The 20,829-nt window shown below is 43.0% G+C and overlaps 1 protein-coding gene across 8 annotated transcripts in view; it reads left to right on the top strand.

Annotated features, from left to right (window-relative positions):
- The window catches only part of SLC11A2 (solute carrier family 11 member 2), a 52,616-nt gene that overhangs the window by 13,876 nt on the left and 17,911 nt on the right, over nt 1-20,829 (top strand). For 5 of the 8 annotated variants that reach the window (XM_045465144.1, XM_045465143.1, XM_045465141.1 and 2 more), the window contains exons 4-8: nt 990-1,123; nt 4,393-5,101; nt 17,245-17,316; nt 19,256-19,404; nt 19,950-20,075. In XM_045465144.1, coding sequence (XP_045321100.1) covers nt 4,876-5,101; nt 17,245-17,316; nt 19,256-19,404; nt 19,950-20,075 — 573 coding nt within the window. In that variant the 5' untranslated portion in view covers nt 990-1,123; nt 4,393-4,875. Of the gene's footprint in view, nt 1-989; nt 1,124-4,392; nt 5,102-6,317; nt 6,441-6,925; nt 7,037-17,244; nt 17,317-19,255; nt 19,405-19,949; nt 20,076-20,829 lie in introns of those variants that run through there. The other 3 variants (XM_045465142.1, XM_045465146.1, XM_045465147.1) reach the window with 3 other exon arrangements.

Below are 20,829 nucleotides of genomic sequence, written 5' to 3'. Positions count from 1 at the left end.
TCAACCGACTGAGCCACCTAGGTGCCCCAACCTATTTCATTTTTTAAAAATTCGGATTGTGACCCACTAAATTGACTTCATCATTCAGTAAGATGGATTGAGACTCACTTTGAAAAACACTTTTACAGGTCACGTATATGTAAAGTCAAATCCAAGCTAAAGTTCAAGATCACAAATGTTTATTGAGTGCTAAAGGATGTGCTAAGTATATTACTAGGTGCAGTGGACAATAAAAAAATAATGTATGTACAGCTATCTTTATGAAGCTCATACTCTACTGGCAAAAATTAGAGAATAAGCTCAAATAATTAATAAAAGGAAAAATTTGAGCCAAAAAAAAAAAAAAAAAAAAAAAAAGCCCTCACAAAGATTCTGGAGCAGCAGAAGTCATATCCCGTGAGAATCAGGAAAGGCTTTAAGGGAGCAGGTGGTATTTGAGTTGAGCCTTGAAAAATGGATACTAGAGGGACACGTGGGTGACTCAGTTGGTTGAATGTTCAACTCTTGATGTTGACTCAGGTCACGATCTCACGGTTTGTGGGATCGAGCCCTGCATCAGGCTCTGTGTTGGCAGCTTGGAGCCTCCTTGGATTCTTTCTTTCCCTCTCCCTCTCTCTGCCCCTCCCCTTCTCGTGCTCTCCCTCCCCCAAATAAACAAACTTAAAAACAAATTTTGATAAAAAGCATTAAAAAAATGGAGACTAGAACTGTGAGTGGAGGTAACAAAAGGAGCCAAAAGCATAGGGTCAGGCAAACCCAGGGTGTGTTGGGGAAAGAAAACAGGAAATTCAACTGGAAGGAAGGGTTCGCATGGTGGAGAGGTGGAAGATGAGGTGGAAGGAGGGCTGGAACCATGGTGTGGGGGATCTTGAATGCCAGATGAAAAGTCTATTCTGTATTTAATGTGATAATGTGTGTAAAATATCCTCCACGTGGCATGAAGTGGCACTCAGTTGATGTGATCTCCTCTTTCCTTCTTTACTCTGTAGGCTATAGGAAGTTTCCAAGTGGGGAAGAGAAATAGATTGATCAGGAGGAAATTGAGGCTGTGGAGGTCAGAGCTATGGGGGCCTAAGCAGGAAGGTAGCAGTTGAAATAGAAGGGGACAACTGACCTTGCGCAGGTAGGCTACATAATTACCATTATTTTATGTAAGGGAAGATGAGGAATCCATGATAACCTTCAGTTTTCAAGTCCTAGAAACTGGGAATATAAGAAAATTGTAAGAACAACCTGGTTTGAAGAGAAAGGAGGATAGTTGGGGATATAGTAATGCTGACTTTCTAGCTGGACATGCGAGGAGAAAGTCCAAGAGGCAGGTGTAGCTCAGGGAAAGAGGGTACAGAGAGTAATGGCCTTTGGGAATCATTGTCAAGACGGTGAAATGGTGCCATGGCTGTGAAGGGATGCTATCACAGCCTGGGACTCCTCCCCAAGGACACACCAGTGAACATGATAAAGTTCTGGCTCTCAAGGAGAAATACAAACCACAAAAGCAATTCAGTGTTATGGGAAAGGGAAGAATACAGTATAGTATATCATAGGACTACATAGAAAACATGCCTTACTCAGACACTTGGGCTCGTGGAAGGCTTTTGGAGGAAGAAGCATTTAAAGTGAGACCTCAGTGGTGAGTAGGAACAGGCCCAGCTGAAAGATGTGTAGAGCAAGAATGTTCCAGCAGGAGCACAGCATGTGAAAAGGTGGGGAGGCAAGAAAGAACATTGGTGCATTTGGGGAACAAACGATAGAGAGAATATCCTTCAGAGGTTAGTATCATACCCACTTATCATACCATATCAACACAAAGATTTAAGAGTGTACCCATGGTTTCCCAGCTGGCTAGACCTCAAATCCAGGTCCGTGTTACTCTTAAGAGGTTGCTCTTTCCATTATTCCAAGCTGTCCCATAGTGTCTCTAATGCTGGGTGGGTCCCGGTATTGTTACACTGAAGTTGTAGGGATTGTGTAGAATTAGAGCACCAAGGGTTGAACCTAAGGAATGCCAACATTTAAGGAGTAGGAAGAAGAAGAAAAGTAGCCAATGAAGAAAGTAGAGGAAGTGCGATCCAAATAGAACTGCCCAGAGAGCACAGTATGATGGAATCCGAAGAAAGAGAGTTGGAAGGAAGAGGAGTGGTATGACATTTCGAATGTGGCAAGAGCTCAAGAGTTTGTGGGTTCTGACCATAGATGGCCAATGATGATGTTATTTAGCTAACAAGAAAGTAATTACCGGGGTAGATCACAAAGGGTGGAAAAATAAAGGAGTGTTCAGGAAGCAGAGTAAGTGCTGGTCACTTTTTCAGAGACCTTGATTTTGGGTTTTACAAGAAGAGGAAGTAAGAAGGGAAGCCAACTCTGTGTTGGAAGCACTAGGTTTATTAGGAAGTGCTCTTGAGATCACCACGAAGGTAAGGGAGGCAAATCTGCACAGAAGGAGAAGTCGGGCTGTGAGGTAGGACGAAGGCTCAGCTGACTTTCAGAGCTGTTCCTGGTTGGGGTGAGAGGGATGAATCTTTACACTCCTACATAAATCAGTCATTCCGTGTGGGCTGCCTAAGAAAGAGGCATGACGTGACAGCTGAGGGCCATCTGCCAGCAGTGTGCCCACTTCAACAGCTGGGGTCATAAGTCCTTTATTCTCAAGGGGGATCCTGTCTGTGCATTCTAACATTTATCACAGCAATAGCCTTACAAGGCTAGCAGATTCGAGGGAGGAATGTTTTTAGGGTAGTAAGACTCAACTTGGGAAATAGATACATTAATATAAACATATCCTAATTATTATTCTGTATTGCCTTGTCAGGCAATATGTCAGCCATAACATATTAAAAAGTGGGCTAATCCGTGTATGAAACACCTCCCATATAGCTGGCCTTTGTTAGCAGGTGTACAAAGATAAGATAATCACCCGTATTGAGAAGCTAACAAGTTAGTGGGAGAAGGGATGCGCCAAAACAATAACCCTGTAAGAGGCTGTGCTTATCTTATTTGTGTTTATATCTGTACCACCCCATCTATGCCTGGCACACAGTAGATTCTCAATAGGTATATACAGAATGAGCCAGTGCTAGAGTAGAGCAAAAATTGCTTGGGTCAAAGACAGAATAGAGGGCTAATGCAGCCTGGAGGAGGCAGGGAATGCATCACGGAGGGGGATATTTTAAGGGAAGCTTAAATGATAATAACGAGCTTTCCAGGTAAGGAAGGGGAAGGGTGGGAGGAGTTAATTCCTAGCAGCTGTTTCAGGGAAAACAAAAGCATGAAAAAGAATACTTGGAGGGTGGGTCAAAGGTAAAGCATGGAAGGAAAAGTCTCCTATTTCGATAAAGGGCATGCGCGACACAAACACATATTAACATCTACCCAGAAACGAGTTGGCTACTGTGGTAATGTGGGATATTCAGGGAATTTACAAGAGATCGTTTTTTGAGCTGGAGTTGAATGAAAGGGAATTGTTTTAGGTGTACACAACAGAGGCAGAATGGTATGGTAGTTGAGCACTGGTTCTTCAAGAACAGATCTGTGTTCAAAGCCTAGCTCATGTTTGTGACATGTTATATGTGGTGTCTGATACGGATACATAATAAGAATGCAATTAATGTCAGTGAGAATCGCGGACCTGGAAGGCATGAGTGGAGTGTTTATACCAGGGGAACTGTTGAGTAAACGAAACAGGAGCTATGGTAGAGTCTCACTGTAAAATCCATTCCTGTTTTTGGAACTCCTAAACCAAAATAGGGCTTCTTCCTCCAACATTTTAGTTCAGGGATGATTTCGTGTGTACGTATTTTCCTGGGAAGGGGGACAAATCGGTGCCCCACTCAATCTAAGGCAGCTCTGCATTGGGGAACTTGTCTGAGGTAGCACAAGGACAAGGAGCAGGGCACATTGTAATGATACGACTTTTAGTATTTGTGCGTGCCCTGGAACAAAGAGATCTTCATCTGGGATCCGGGAAAGAGATTTGTAGATCTTCTGACCCTACGGTTGTTCTGAATAGGAAGCAGAGCCACCTGCTAGAAGCCTACTTTGACCAATATGAATCCATTACTCTTTTCTTTCTTTTCCATTCTAAGACATTTCTTTCTGTCGCACTTATTTGCATATGTTTTTGTGGTATTAAGCAGATTTTCTTTAAAACTATGAGAAAAGTTTCTGAAGGCAGCAACTTCTTCCTCCCAGTATCCCACTTCACTCTTCTTACTGGCCCCGCCCCCATGTGTCCTTTCCACCTCTGCCTCCAGCTGGCCTACTAAACTATTTGCCAGAGGCATGATTTCCTCATTCTTTCAATTCTCCTTCTCCCAGATTGAGAAATTCTGGGCTTGCTCTGGATTTTTTTACAGTCTCAGGTTTTCGTTTTTGTTTTTTCTTTTTCTTTTCCAGCAGATGCCCCAGTCCTGGGTTTGCATGTCTTTGTTGTCAGCCTGTGGATCACTGATTGACCAGCCTGAGCCAGCGGGTCCCTCAGATCCCAAGGGACAGACTGGGCGGTGCTTTTACCCACACCGTGAGACTCCTCGTAATTGCATCAGTGCTGCACGTACCTATGGAAAATACTAGTGGACTGTCAGGCTTGGGGTTAATTGGTTTCAGCTAACACCTTATGGGAGCAGAGTCCTTGTGCACATGCTGCCGTGGTACAAGTGCCCTAACTAGCTTCACAGCAAGGGGAGTGGCATCCTGAAGGAAAGCAATTCCTTTGACTCCACCCCTTTCATCCACTGCCACTCACAGATTGGCCTCCAGCTCCTGCCCCGTGGATCAAAGACGAAATCTTAGAATACACGTTTTCAAACTCAATTAATTGTTCATTAATACCCGGGAGTGGCAGATATATGATGCTTCCCTTTTCATGGCAGGTCAAAGATGAAATTTGATTATGCTTTGAAGGGTGTGGTTTGCCTCTTGAAATTCCCGGCAGTGTCTTTACCAACGTGGTGTTGCCCAGAGCGGCCCAAGTGCCCTTATCTAACCAAGGGAGGCGCACTTGTCTGCATATATACAGGCAGGAGCCGACACTCGGAAAAGTCAAATCCAGCCTGCACAATGAAGAAGCAACCTAAGAAGGATGAAGCTCCACACTGTGAGCTCAGTAAGTAGCCAGCAACCATGCGGAAGCCCAAAGAGGTTGCTTAGCTGAGCAGACCCGTTAGGGGGACATGAATGGCTCCAGCCATGTTACTTTCTAGTTGCAGCAGAAGTTCCCACAGGAAAGGTTCTGGTCTGGAAGGACTTCATCAAGCCTTTCTGAAAACTACCCAGAGGTGTTGGAGAGAGATTCTCAGAACTAATTTGTGCATTTTCTTTTTCTCTCTAGGGGAAGTTCTGTATGGAAACCAGCCTGTACCAGAGTAACTGAGGATACTCAGCCCAGTTTTTTTTTGTCCCTGAGATTTTTACTTTGTACTTGATTTGGAGTTTTCTTTTTGCAGTTCATTCTCCTTCCTCCTCTCTTGGACTCTTTTTACTATCTAATAAAATTTTCTCCTAGCAGTTTTTTTACGTGGAGAAAGAAGTTGGAGGGGTTTATGCTTCTTTTCCTCTCTAGGCCTACAATTTGGTTAGATAAGCCTGGTTATCTTCAACGTAAGCTGTAGGGGGGTGTCTAAGAATGTTTCTGGAAGCTCTAAAGGGCATTGCAGAAAATGAGGGTGGCTCGTCAGACAATTTTTCTTCCCTCTAAAGCACCACTGGTCTGGCTATCATCTTCAGGGAAAGGCTGGCGTTGTGAGGTTGGGGCTGGGGCGGGATCGCTTTTAGGTAGGCAGAGATAAAGCTTGGGGGAAGAAGTGAACCAGCCGGGTAGGATGGAGGAAAACAATTCATTACCGAGGCTTGGGAGTGGGGCATCTGATGCGGTGGAACTGGCTGTACTAGCTGATGTCTCGCGATTCCTCCCGGGTGTGGGTTGCTTTCGGTGAAGCAGCAGATACTATGGTGTGGCTCTGGGGACGATAGCATATGGTCCTGCCAGGTTGGCTAAACTTTATGGAGTGGAGCTGTACCTCGCTGAACAAAGTCTCCAGAAAAAAAAGGGGTTTGACTGCCAGTATCTAATGTGAGGCAGCGGCTAACTGAGGTAGGAAATTGATCGGACCCGGGACTGGGCGCAGGACCGCCGGAGCCCCGACATCCACACTCAGTTGAGCACGACCCGCGCTCGCAATGGCTCGGCGAGAAACAGCTCCAGCCCAGGCCGTCGTGGCCCCGCCTCCAGCCTGACCCTGGGGTGGGCGGACCCTCGGGACGCCCTCAGCTGGCCACGCGCGCCGGCAGCTACCGGGAATACGAGGAGTCCAGCCAATAGGAATGTGCAACTGCGGTCCTATCGGCCAATCGCGGGGCGTGTAGGGGGTTGGCCGGCTTGGCGCTAGCTCCCGGGATATGGAGCGGCCAGCGCGAGGGCATCCTGTCTGGTGGCTGCGGAACCGGTAAGGCCACCGGCGGGCGAGGTCAGGGGTCACGCGGCCGCACCAGTTTCCCCAGGCCGGCCGGGAGGGCGCGGGGGTGGGCCAGGGAGCAGGCGCCGGGGCCAGTATGGGGCACGCGGGGCGCCATGCGGGACGGCGAGGGGCGGTGCGGGCAGGGAGGGTCTGAGGCGCGGGGGGCCAGACAGAGCCGCCTTATTCGAAGGAAGACAGAGAGCGGGGCGGGGGGTGGGGGCAGGGAGCGAACGCCTGAGGTTGTGGGGCCTCGTCCCTTCCCCGCCGCGGCCTAGGCGAAATGGCCGAACCCCCGTCTGGACCTGCCGCTGCGCCGGAACCCGTGATGCAGGGTGCGCTGACCCGCTTCACGCCGCGGAGGAGGCGACGGGCACAGGGCAAGGTCCCCGCAGCCGCCTTCTTATCTGCGGAGCCCTGGGGCCGCGCCCGTTCCCTGGGCCTCCCGCCGCTCCTCTTCAACAATAAAGATCACTTTAGTGCAGCCGACATCCATGGAGCGCCTTCGAGTGAAGGGCCTGGGCAGGCCGCTGAGTACTCGCGTGTAGATTGGTTTTAGGGCTCTTTGTGCCGCTTCCTGGCTCCAGGTACTTTTATAGGGGGCACACGGTATGGAAATGGGGTGGATGCTCTCCGACTGTTCGGTTTCTTGTATCCCTGCTTTTAAAGCTGCGATATTCCGTCTTTGGATTCCTTTCCACTCCCCCCCCCTCCCCCGCGCCCCAATTCCCCCACTCATGTACCAGACGATTTCAAAGAGCATCGTTAGGGAAGAAGTTGAGGAACCTGGGCTTGAGTTTTCCTGTGTGTAAAATGAGCATATTTTCATATTGTCTGTTGCTTTCAGAAGAGTGCTGAGAAATTAAGGGAACGCGGCATATCTTTAAAGTGGAAGGCAAAAGCAGAAATTCTGTGGAAGGAGAAGCAAGGGCAAATGGGCTTCCAGAAACTTTTGCTGGCCATTATTTTAGTGAATATCGGTGAAACCGGGGGATACTGTTGACCGTGACTCCTGTGAATCGAAGGCCCACCAGTTAGCACCACTTCTTGACTGTGTAAACCTTTGAGCAAGTTGCTTAGCCTCCTGGTTCATTTGTCTCCAGGAACTTAAAATGAGAATTGGTAATATAAATCTTACAGGGTTGTTAGTATAAAATAAGTTGATACAGATGAAGTGCTTAGTTCTTGGCGTGTAGGAATTTTTATTACTTACACGTGCCTTCTTTCCTCTAAAGATTCCCGTCTAAAGAATTCTGATCTTATAACTTACCCTTTGCTCAGAATCATGTGAGCCTATTGTGAATGAATCCTTAGGCCCTTGTTTTCCATCCCTGGTGTTAACGTTGACCTGAAGGTATAGTATAATTCCGGGTGATTAGAGGCTTCCTACTGGGCGTTTACTGTATCATTAAATAAGGTTGGAAACTATCACTATACTAGGTATGGCTGTGATAGCTGTGTTGAGTAAACGAAGCCTCAGAACTTTTTGGGCTGTTTAGTTTTTCATTGGAAAATACTTCATTGACAGTCTTGGCCCAGGCACGGTTTATTTTGGATCCACTACCAAAAAGGCCATGATTGCAGTATACTTGGTTTCTCATGTTTCCGGGATGGCTGTGGGACTTCGGAGGGGAATTTCTGGGCAGCCTGGCAACACTTCTTGTTAATGAATGGGGAAGCTTGGTATGAATCTAATCTTACTTTACTGTTAGGAAATCCGCAGTGGTTCCTTGGATTACTCTACAGAGCAACTACTAAGCAGTTTTACTTCAGTTTTGACTCAGTGATGTCAAGGTTAGAGGTTAGAGAACAGTATCCATAAAGTAGCATCTTTTGGGTGGGTGCTGTGGAGTGAAAGGCGTCTTTATTCCTTGTCTCCTCCCCATGTACATAAATACAGTCTGCTGACAGATTTATACCCTTTCCATGAGCTTAAAAGTCTCTCTTTTTTTTTTTTAATTTCTTTTTAATGTTTATTTGTTTATTTTGAGAGGGGGGAGGGACAGAGAGAGAGAGAGAGAGAGGGAGACAGAATCCCAAGCAGGCTCTCCTCCAGAGCCCGATGCAGGGCCCAAATTCACGAACTGTGAGATCATGACCTGAGCTGAAATCGAGAGTCAGACACTTGATTTTAGGGCCACCCAGGTGCCCCTAAAAGTCTCTCCTAAGTTCTCACGGTGTTATCTGGAAGGCACTAATGAAAGACTGTTTTGTCTTCCAATTCTCCCCTTCCATGAAAGCTGCTTTTTACACACATAGCATAATCACAAAATGAGAAACTCCGAATTTGTGAAAAAGAGTATGCTGTCCCCATTTGGCTGAAGTACGGATGGTATACGTTCAGTTATTTAGCTTTGGAATGAGACAATTTAGTACTTCTGTAGGGTTGAAAGTTGGATGTGGGTTTGGTGAGGGTAGAGGACGGTGTCTTCTCAAAACCTCTTTACTTGTGCTTGAGTAAGGAGGAAAGGGAGTGGCATCTTCAAAGAGTTGAGTGTTTAAGGCAGAAAAGGAAGCCTTTTGCTCTAATGTTGTTGTCATCCTTATCATCTGAGTCTCTGTGGTCTGAATAAAATATTTTGGAAAAGAAGGCAGGGAGCATTTGAATGTGCAGAATATAAGGCTTTGGAAAAGCTCGACCCCTTTTGTCTCATCAGATGCTATTCATTCTTTTGATAATTTAACAAACAGATATTTAACAATTGACATTTTGGGGCCCCTGGAGACACAAAGAAAGACCCTTCAGACATCATCAGGGACATCATGGATAACATACAACATTGTTTGTATTATAAACTATAATAAAATGGGAATGGAATATAAAATAGTTGGCCAGGAATGATAGAAAATATACTTATCATCTAGTTCCTCTTCCACTTTTAATTTTAAGGCTGAAGTCACTTATATTTTTTAATGTGAGGACCAAAGTTTCCGGTAAAACCTTGAATTGGGAAGTTGGGGTTCTTAGTCTTGTCTTTATGCTTATTGCTGGTAGGTGATCTTGTTTGGGTTATTTTTGTTTTGGTCCCATTAATCGCTAGTAATCGAGTGACTGCTAAAACCCCTAGGTAATGAAAGGAGAAGGCTGCAAGTTAATTATTAAAATTTTAAACAAGTTCCAAAGAGCAGAAGGAGGCAGGTGTGCAGCTGGAGAATCTTGTAGTAAGTGTTATTTGTCTGTACATATAATTTTTCTTTACTTTAAGAAAAGACGTGTTGAGGAAAATATGTACTCAAATTGTTAAGGCCAGGCTACGTCCGAGGGGCCAGAATGTGTCATTGGAATGAATGAATTGAATGTAGTCTAGTAATAATCATTCTTCACATTTGCCGGAGGAAAATGACTCATGCAAGTGTGAGGGCAAAACATTTTTTCTGAGGCATGAGTGGGTATAGGCTTATTTAATACTGACCTTCTTACTTCAATATAAAGGGGTGTTTGAAATTGTTCACAGAGCGTAGAGTTGCAGGATAGATGCGTCAGGCTGGGAGGCCAGGTTGGTTCCCCCAAAGGGAAATGCACTGCTGTTTACTTCTGGTTAGGAAGTAATCAGAGGAAGCTCTCTGTGTGAGAATTGGGAGGAACAAAGACCCAGCTACAGTCTCTAGAGGTAAGACTTCAGGGACCCTGACTTGTGAGCATAGAGGTTTGAAAGCTGGTTAACCCTCAGCAATGAGCAGAGAAAGTGTTCTGTCTAGTAGGTATCAGGTCCTTCTAATTCTGAAGTCTCTGGTTGATGAGTGATATATTTTTTGAAAGATCAGTACTTCTGGACAGCCTGGCCACATTTCTCCCAGCTGTTATCATCTTTGACACCCAGGCAGCCAGTTTCATTATCTTTCTCCCCATTTCTTACTCCCTCCTTGCTGCTTAACATTTTTTTCTTCTTTTTTTTTTTTTTTTTTTTTTTTTTTATCATTCAGTGTTTTCAATGTCATGTTTTTCTTTCAACTGTAAAACAGATTCTCAGAAGTCCAGCTCAAGTGAGAAACAGCAAACTTGATGTTGAGTTGAAATTGTGGTTCTCTGGGAGACTAAGCAAGATTATCCCAATTTTGAGATTATTACTACAGTATACAAAGTCAGTAAAATGAAAAACAGTCCACACTGGTATCTCAATGGCCATCGTGCCAGAGTGAGAAAGAGACACATACAGAAGCCCTGATGCGTATTAAGCACATTGTACAATAGGAGTACTGTTTGTACTTTGTGAACTGGGTGTGTTTCTGTGGCTTTGGCTGAAGACATTGTAACATGAAGACATTCTCTACTTAGGTAGTGAGGATTAGAGTTTTCAGGCCTTTTCTTAAACTAACACCACAGGGACTTTTCACTTTTCCTTCACAGAAGTAGGTGTAATCAGTCTCAACCTGTCTTTTCTTCATTTTATCATTTTCTATCAAATTCATTTTCATAACAGAAAACTAGGAGGCACTTACATCTAAATTTAAAAAATTCTAAACTTTGTATCCTCAAGAATAATTTAGAAATTCACAAGGCTTTTTAAAAATTAATTATCATAGTTGACATACAGTGTTACATTAGAGTCAGGTGTACAACATAGTGATTTGACAATTCTGTACATTATGGGACACTTCCCATGGTACATGGAGTTCCCATTTGCCACCATGAAATGTTATTACAGTATTGTTGACTATATTCCCTATGCTTTCCTTTTCATTTCCATGACTTATTTATTTTAAAATTGGAAGTTTGTACTTCTTTTTTTTTTTTTTGAGAGAGAGAGAGAGAGAGCGAGAGAGGGCGCAAGTGAGGGAGGGGCAGAGAGAGAGGGAGGGAGAGAATTGGGGCTCACCCTAAGCAGGGCTCAAGCTCACCAGTGCAGGACTTGAACTCAGAAACCATGAGATCATGACCTGAGATGAAGTCAGATGCTTAATGGACTGACTCACCCAGCCACCTGGAAGTTTGTACCTCTTAATCCCCGTTACCTATTTTGCCCATCTTCCCTCACACCTCCACTCAGGTAACCATCAGTTTGGTCTCTGTATTTAAGAGATTGTTCATTTGTTTGTTTTGCTTTTTAGATTCCACATATAAGTGAAATCATATGGTATTTGTCTTTCCCTCTTTGACATATTTCACTTAGCATAATACCCTCTAGGTGCTATGTTATGCTATGTTATGTTACTCCTTACATGGGCTTTGGTGGGGGTCTTGGGGCAGCACCTGTGGTCTAAATCAGGGTGGGAGGAGCGCCTAGGTTGCTCAGTCAGTTGAGCATCGACTTCAGCTCAGGTCATGATCTCACGGTTTGTGGGTTCGAGCCCCATGTCACGCTCTGTGCTGACAGCTCAGAGCCTGGAGCCTGCTTCGGATTCTGTGTCTCCCTCTCTCTCTGCCCCTCCCCTTCTCATGCTCTGTCTCTCTCTCTCTCTCTCTCTCTCTCTCTCTCCGAAGTAAACATTTTTAAAAAATTAAAAAAATAAAAATAAAAAAATAATAAATCAGGGTGGGGATGTTCAGTCCTTCCATGCTTTGCAAAAGCGATTCCTGACTACCTTGTGAATTTTGCCAGTCAACTTTAAACATTCCTGTTCACATTTATTTAGCCAGTTGCTTCCATATAAACACTTTTGGTTCCCTCCATGAGAGTTTGTTGCCTTCTTAATGCTGTCTTTGATTTTATTTATATAGGGGAAGGGAGGGGAGGTAAAAAGGGATGAATTAGAGGAATGTTCAAAAACATTACTCTCTAAACTTTACAATTAATTTTAGGGAGACTTTTTCAATATTGAACACTACTCTGAAATCGATGAAATAGTTTGTATGTATGTATTTATTTATGTTTATTTTTGAGAGAGAGAGAGCAAGTGAGGAGTGGGAGCAGGGGAGGTCCAGAGAGAGAGGGAGACACAGGATCTGAAGCAGGCTCCAGGCTCTGAGCTGTCAGCGTAGAGCTCAAACCCACAAACCGTGAAATCATGACCTGAGCTGAAGTCAGATGCTTAACTGACTGAGCCACCCAGGTGCCCAGGTTTATTTATTTATTTTGAGAGAGGGAGTTTGTGCACCAGCAGGGGAGGGTCAGAGAGAGAGGGAGAAAGAGAGAGAATCCCAAGCAGGCTCCGCACTGTCAGTGTGGAGCCCAACTTATGGCCGGTTCCATCTCAGGAACCATGAGATCATGACCTGAGCTGAAACCAAGAGTCAGATATTTAACCAGCTGAGCCACCCAGGCGCCCCTTAACTTACATGTTTTTTAACATTCAGTATTTCATACTTTCTTGGGGGCAATTTAAAAACAGATTTGGGCTATCTAAATTATTCTTTAAAAAATTAACTGTTCTTCCAGAGTTCTTGTGAATGCTAAGAGAACACATGAGATAATGTTAATTAGATGTTCAGAATTGATTATGGCTAGTATGTGTTTGGGGGGATACCCAAATTAAGGAGTCAGGAAACTCCTGACAAGGCAGCTTCTAATTTTTGCATTCAAGTGAAATTCCCAATTCATAATTTCAGAGCATGGCTGTTTGGGCACTAAGACAAAGTAGTAATAAGTTAAGCTTAAGACAGTATATTCTATGCCTGCCAGCTGGACAGGCTGATATCCATTCTGATTATCCATTACAGAAGTTTTGTCAGACAGAGTTCATCTACACATTCTGAAAGTATTTGTTTGGAAGCTGAGTGAATCCATAGGACTTTTGCATTAAAAAATAAATAAATGGTACAAGTACATGACAAAATGATTTTTTTTTAAGTGCAAAATGGTATATGGTGTATATTCAGTGAGAGGTCTTCCTTTCACCTGACCTTGTTTGTACTTCCCTACCCCTTCATCTTGGGGACAGCATTATTAGTTTTTGGTATGTCCTTGAGAGATAGTCCATACATGTACGTATGTATATTATCATCCCTCCTCTTTTTTTCTTCTTGCCATATAAATGATTCCATACTGTTTATAAATTGGATTTTTCACTTGAAAACATATCTTGGAGATTGTCCCCTATCAGTACAGTTAGATATGCTCTATTATAATAGCTGCATGGCATTCTATCCTGTGAATGTACATAGTCTATTTAACCAGTCTTTGACTGATATCAAGGTTGTTTTTAGTCTATTGATACTACAAACAGCGTTACAGGAAATTTCCTTGCACATACTTCCTTGTATGAGTGTTTCTTTAGGATACATTCTTAGAAACAGAATTGCTGGGTCAAAGGGTGCTTTTAACATTTGAGACAGAAAATGTAATTTTATTAGCCTTTTTATCTTGTAAAACATTTGTTTGAAAGTAATCTCTATGGGGCTTGATCTCATGTGGGGCTTGAACTCATGACCCCAATGTGGCGCTTGAACTCATGACCCCGAGATCAAGAGTCACATGGCTCTATTGCTCTACTGACTGAGCCAGCTGGGCACCCCACTTGTAAACATTCTTACAGCTTTTTTTGTCTTGAAAGAGAGAGAGAGTGGGTACACACAAGTTGGAGAGGGGTAGAGGGAGAGAGAGAATCCCATGCAGGCTCCATGCTCAGTGAGGAGCCTGACATGGGGCTTTATCTCACGACCCCAGGATTATGACCTGAGCCGAAATCAAGAGTTGGACCCTCAACCGACTGAGCCATCCAGGCACCTCATTCTTACAACTTTTGATAAGGAATGGGATAAAACAGTTTATAGTACATGTATCCAGGAGTGCCATTTTTTTCTGTTGTTGCTGTTTGACAGGAGGAAACTTACTGGCTTTGGAAGAAGGTGATGCTTTATGGTTGAGGGTGAGCTAGAATATTATCAAAGGTATATTAATCGTAATTACCAAGTATTGCTGGATTGATTCTGGTTGCTTATATTTCAACTTGATCTTTTTATTAATGTAGTTAAATGACTGAAATGATCTGGTGGCATAGTCCTAGGGAGGAAAACTGTCTTAATATTAACTCAGTGCTTCCATATGAGTCTTAAATTTTCATGGAGATTTAAATACCAAGCATAACTGACCTTCTCTATTCCCTGCTCTCATTATGTTCTATAGACACTGGAAACAGTGGAACTTATAGTTTGTTAACTGCAAGTTTTGATGAGAAAAATGGAATCTATAATCTCTTTTCCTTTCTTAAAATAATACATTCCTGAGATTTCAGAGAGAAGGTCAGACTTCTTGTATCTTATTGGCTCTGTAGGTAGTTAGTATAGGAATAGTCCCTTAGAATACAAATAACAATTGTAAAAAATTTTATCATGAAATATTTGTCTAAAATTATTTATCACCTTTGTAGACTGTAGGCTTGGGGAAAAACAGAGTACTATCTGAATTGTTTGTTCTCAGAATTTAATTTAAAAGCTTATTTTGGGGAGAAAATTTCACCAGATGCATTAAACAATTCTGTGCCTTAAAGAGGCTCTCAGTCATCACTATAAAAGTAATCTAATTTAGTCAGTTCTTGGTGAGTGGGGCCACATTGGAAGAAAGTTGAGTTATTCTTGATAATAACATAATAATAAAATATTAATAATATAATTTTAAGTAATAATAGTGTTCTCAGAGTTGATTAAAGTATAAAGAAGGGCTCTTTACCTCACACCAAGTGGCCCAAAACCTTTTCCCGTAAGAGCCATAGTCCCAAAGCTGATTTGCAGTGCCTAATTTATGATGGGTTAGGATAACCTGATAACCTAGTTTCTTAGAATTCTATGTAAAATAAAAAGGCTCTGGATGGGTCCAAAGGGCTGTGCTGTGATTGGAATCCAAGTGGCTACTGCTACTCTGAGTGGTCAGCTATGTAAATCTCATTTAGATGAGGTGCTAAAGAGGGTTTGAATATCATCAGTATTACTGGCATCTGTTGGCTGGTTTTCGACATCTGGTGTCTTAAAACCTGATAGGAGGGACATGGCTAGTTGTCCATTGCAACAAAATACTTGATATTGGTGAGGTAAAAGATTATGTTTTCCAAATTAGTAAGTGGTAGTATGTTTTACATCGGGAAGATAGATGAAACCTAAAACCCTTCAGGTCTGAATTCTGTAATTCTTTAAAATAGATACAGAATATGTTGGTAGATTATGTAAAAAAGAAAGTAGAGGAATGTTCAGATAGGAACAAGGGACAAGAGAGATGAAGACTTTATACAGTAAAAGATATCTAAGGAGAGGCTTTATAACTTTTTAGGAGGATAGTTTTTATTGGGATTTAAGTGGGGGTTAGGGTTAACAATAAATATTGCCTTAGGGCGCCTGGGTGGCTCAGTTGGTTGAGTGGCCGACTTTGACTCAGGTCGTGATCTCGCGGTTTGTGAGTTCGAGCCCCGTCTCGGTCTCTGTGCTGACCGCTCGGAGCCTGGAGCCTGCTTCGGATTCTGTATCTCTCTCTCTCTCTCTCTCTCTCTCTCTCTCTCTGCCCCTCCCCTGCTCATGCTCTTTCTCTGTCTCAGAAATAAACATTAAAAAATTTTTTTTAAAAACAATAAATATTGCCTTGTCTTTCTCCTTCTAAATTTGAAATCAACTGAGAAATAAATTCCTTAATAAGCAGATCAAAATGTTAAAAAATCATCCTGATTGGTGGGGTTGACTGGAGAATACTCCATAGATCTGTGGCTAGATGAGCTTACTACCATCTTCCCCTCTCCCCAGTTAAACTTAACCCAACAGGATGCTGGACCTCTGGGACAACCACTCATCCCGCTGTCCCCCGACCCCCACCTGGGCCTTGCAGGCCAGAGAGAAGTTCTGGCATCCTGCAGACTGTGCCTACTCCTCCTGGTACCTCATCTTTCCCTGAGAGCCCAAGAAGGGAAGGCCATGGTGATTAGTTTCTGCTCCTGGTTGTTGAAGGGTTAGGGAATGAGAAATGTCGTAGAAGTCTCTCTCTCCTCAGGGAAATATGAGCCTGTGGAATAATGGCCCTCCTTTTCTCCCCCCTTCTCAGAAAATTGAAGCGTGAGCTTAAATTGTTTCCTAGATCAAAAAGGGTTACAGATCTTTGTCCTTTGGGGCGCCTGGGTGGCTCAGTTGGTTAAACGTCCGACTTCAGCTCAGGTCATGATCTCATCGTCCATGAGTTCGAGCCCCGCGTCAGGCTCTGTGCTGACAGCTCCGAGCCTGGAAACTGCTTCAGATTCTGTGTCTCCCTCTCTCTCTGACCCTCCCCCATTCATTCTCTGTCTCTTTCTGTCTCAAAAATAAATAAACATTAAAAAAAATTAAAATAGGGGCGCCTGGGTGGCGCAGTCGGTTAAGCGTCCGGCTTCAGCCAGGTCATGATCTCGCGGCCCCGTGAGTTCGAGCCCCGCGTCGGGCTCTGGGCTGATGGCTCAGAGCCTGGAGCCTGTTTCCGATTCTGTGTCTCCCTCTCTCTCTGCCCCTCCCCCGTTCATGCTCTGTCTCTCTCTGTCCCAAAAATAAATAAACGTTGAAAAAAAAAAAAAAATAAAAAAAAAATAAAAAAAATTAAAATAAAAAACTTGTAAAAGGCTGGGGGACCAATCTGGTTTTAAATATTTGAGTTAATCTGGAAGCAAAGGGCAGAAACTGGGGAATCGCCTAGCAGCCTCTCTGTGGATGCTTATTAAAAAGTATTTGCCTACTTCCCTGAAACACCTTTTGCTTCAGCTTGGCTTAGAAGTCTTATTAGCAAGACTTTTATATTTTTATTAAATATCTCAATCATACTCTGAAAACTAATTATTTTCAAGGTTATCTAATTCAGTAGAAGGATTAATTCTTTTCATATAATACGGGATCAGTTGTACAGAGTAACAAAATGCTGGTTCTAAACTTTTAGTTTGTTCTTGCTGATTCCTCTCTTCCTTTTCTCCATTTCAGAATCCTATTCTAAGAACTTGGACACTCAGTCATCCACCATGGTATTGGGTCCTGAACAGAAGATGCCAGATGGTAATTTACAGCTTTGTGTTATTGTCTGATTTTTATTTGGAACTAAGTTTATTTTTTTTATTTTAATTTTTTTAATGCTTATTTTTGAAAGAGAGAGAGAGAGAGAGACAAAGCATGAATGGGAGAGGGGCAGAAAGAGAGGGAGACACACAATCTGAAGCAGGCTCCAGGCTCTGAGCTGTCAGCACAGAGCCCAATGAGGGACTCGAACCCACGAACCATGAGATCATGACGTGAGCTGAAGTCAGACGCTTAACCAATTGAGCCACCCAGGCACCCTGGAATTAGGTTTAAATCAGTAGCAGAAATTGACCATATTTTCCTTCTTGTCATCTGTGGTAACAAAAACTGTCCTTAACTCCGCTTCCCTAGCCAACAGTATCATCACAGAGACCTGCTCCAATCAGGTCCGATCCAGTCACCATCTGCTAATTTAGGCTGTAAATGAAAATGGATTTATAACTAGAGAGATCTGTCTCCTGTCTTATTTCCAATTCTGAGATGAGCCAAGATTGTAGCCAAGATTGTAGCTACAAGTTTGGTTTCTATAGCAGTAATGCTTGCAAGGGCAGTATTAACCACAGACCTGGCATAAAATTCTTTAGAATGCTTTGGCTTTTCACAGCACTGCAGATACTTAACGTGAGGAGCAATAAAGTACCGAGCAAGCACCTTAAACTGTGTATTCCATTAGAGCTTCTTGAGTGCTCTAATCCTTCCGAATTCTAAATGTCCCCTTTAGAATTTTCATTCCTTTTCTTTAAATATCTTCATTAATTCAGGGCCACTTCACCTCAGTGGGTCAGCTCCTTATAGAAAGAAAGCTTTTGTTTTTCTAATTGGAGGTTGCAAGGATTTCTTGGAAACCCTAACATTAGAGAGCTCTGTGGTTCAAAATAGCCATTTGATGGCTACCAAACTAGGCTTTGTGTCCTTCTGGCAGATTAGCCCTTTTCTTCCAGACCCTCCCCTTCCCAGCACTTAAGATTAACTGTGAAATGCAGGACTCAGGGAAACACTGATTACCAGTCTAAGATGAGACCTCCTATCACAAGGGTGCCCACACCCCGTGACCCAAAGCTCTTTACTGCAGACCGTAGTCAGGAGGCAAAGGGTTCCTGTTTGGTGGCTTTCCTGCAGGTTCAGATTTTAGCTTGAACTGTGGCAGGATTTTTCAACTTCCACATTTACTGAGAAGCCTGACAGAGGTATAATGTCCAAGATGATTCTTTGAGTAAGTCCTACCAAATGATGGGTTGGAGACAGAACTAGACAGACTTAGTTCCTTTCTTCTAAAAGTTAAGATTTTAGCTTTTACCAGCCTGGGAATGTTATATTTTGAGCCCTAGACATCCGTGTTTTTAGAAGAAAATGAAGTGGTTCTAAAAATTGCTACCTGGGAATATAGAAGTGTGAAAGTAGGAAAACCATTGCAAGATGAGTGTTAAAACTGATCTAGAGCTAAGTGACTGGGGAAGAGGGGTGAGAGGGAGCTTTGTTACCATAAGCTTTTTTTATTTCCTGAATTTCCATCCCTGTGGATATATCGCCTATTAAAGAATTCATTTATTTTGGGCGCCTGGGTGGCTCAGTAGTTAAGCATTTGACTCTTGACTTTGACTCAGGTCATGATCTCACGGTTCGTGAGTTTGAGCCCTGCATTGGGCTCTGTGCTGCCAGCATGGAGCCTGCTTGAGGTTCTCTCTCTCACTCTCTTTCTCTGCCCCTCCCCCACTGGTGCTCTCTTTCTCAAAATAAATAAACTTTTAAGAAAGGAATTAGTTTATTAAAAATATAAATAAAATATTAGAAATAAATTGAGTAGAGTCAGCTTGGTCTTGTGTATTTAGGTATTAAAAGATTTAATTTAAAAGTTACTAAGGATGAGTTGTCAGTGTATTTTGTTCATTTTCATTTCTTCTCAAATTTGTTAATTTAGATGATGCTTCTGGAGACCTTGGGGACCCTGCCAGTCTTGGTACCCTCAACCCTGCCTATAGTAACTCATCTCTTTCCCAGTCCACTGGGCACTCCCAGGAGCCCTTCACCACCTACTTTGATGAGAAGATTGCCATTCCTGAAGAGGAGGTTAGTGACAAATCTTTGGAGGAAAACTTTATTTAGAGAAAACTTAGGAGTGAAAAGTCTGCTGGATAACTCAAGATTAATGGCCTCACATCTAATTTTGGCAAGCAGTCTCTGAAGACAGCTTTTGTAATCAGAATAAGTAGAAACTGTTTGGGAAAATGAGGGCCTTGAAAAACAGTTGCCACATTGACCTAGTGAATATTTTTTGATCTAGAAGTATGAATTTCATGTTCTTTTTTTTTTACAGTGTCCCATTTGGGTAGTGATTGGGCATAGGGGTACTGATAGGTTTTAGACTGAGAGGCTGATTGATGGAAAGAACAGGTAAAGAAAGGGCTCCTATTTGGACAGAGAAGAGGTAGCTTATTGACAAGAAGTGGGTAACATGGAAGTTGAACTTGGACACACGCAGTGTCCAACATCCTAAGTCTTTCGATCTTATGAAGCTCATATTGTTGTTTTATATGTAACAAAATAACAGATGAATTAGATCAGTAATTTATTTGGAGGTGGTAATTCGTTTGATGTCTTCCTCTCTCGTATAGTATTCTTGTTTTAGCTTTCGTAAACTCTGGGCTTTCACGGGACCAGGCTTTCTTATGAGTATTGCCTACTTGGATCCAGGAAACATCGAGTCTGATTTGCAGTCTGGAGCGGTGGCTGGATTTAAGGTGAATATCTAGTCTTACCCCTGTCCCTTTTAAACACACAGTACACCCTCACATCCTTTCCCCCTACAATGCCTGTCGGATGTCAGCCTCGGGAGTTACATGCAAATACTTCATTGGCAGTAATGCTTAGGTGAAAAGTACTTTCCACCATCTGCTTTTTTTTTTTTTTTTAATGTTTATTTATTTTTGAGAAAATGTGAGTGGGTGAGGGGCAGAGAGAAAGGGACAAAGGATCGGAAGCATACTCCTCACTGAACAGCAGTGAGCTCAATGTGGGGCTTAAACTCAAGAACTGTGAGATCATGACCTGAGCTGAAGTTGGATGCTCAACTGATTGAGTCACGCTTCTGTTTTTTTTTTTAATTTATTAAAAAAAATTTTTTTTAATGTTTATTTATTTTTGAGAGAGAGAGAGAGAGAGAGAGCGCCAGCGGAGGAGGGCAGAGAGAGAGGGAGACACAGAATCCAAAGCAGGCTCCAAGCTCTGAGCTGTCTGCAACGAGCCCCATGTGGGGCTGAAACTCACCAACCTTGAGATCACGTACTGTGCCAGAGTCGGATGCTTAACTGACCAAGCCACCCAGGTGCCCCTTAATTTATTTTAGACACATATTTGGTTTAAAATTTTTGTTTTGTTTTATCTACTCCACATAGTTTCCTTGAACAAAGGAGAAACTGTAGGTGGGAGAAACTAAGACTCAGAAAGGTATGAGGTGACCTAGCAGGTTATGTACAGAACCTGATACAGAACTTA

Source organism: Leopardus geoffroyi, chromosome B4 (genome assembly GCF_018350155.1).
Source record: "Leopardus geoffroyi isolate Oge1 chromosome B4, O.geoffroyi_Oge1_pat1.0, whole genome shotgun sequence".
Taxonomy (NCBI): Eukaryota; Metazoa; Chordata; class Mammalia; order Carnivora; family Felidae; genus Leopardus; species Leopardus geoffroyi.
The sequence above is the reverse complement of the archived record's forward strand: the minus strand, read 5'-3'. Positions and strand labels throughout refer to the sequence as shown.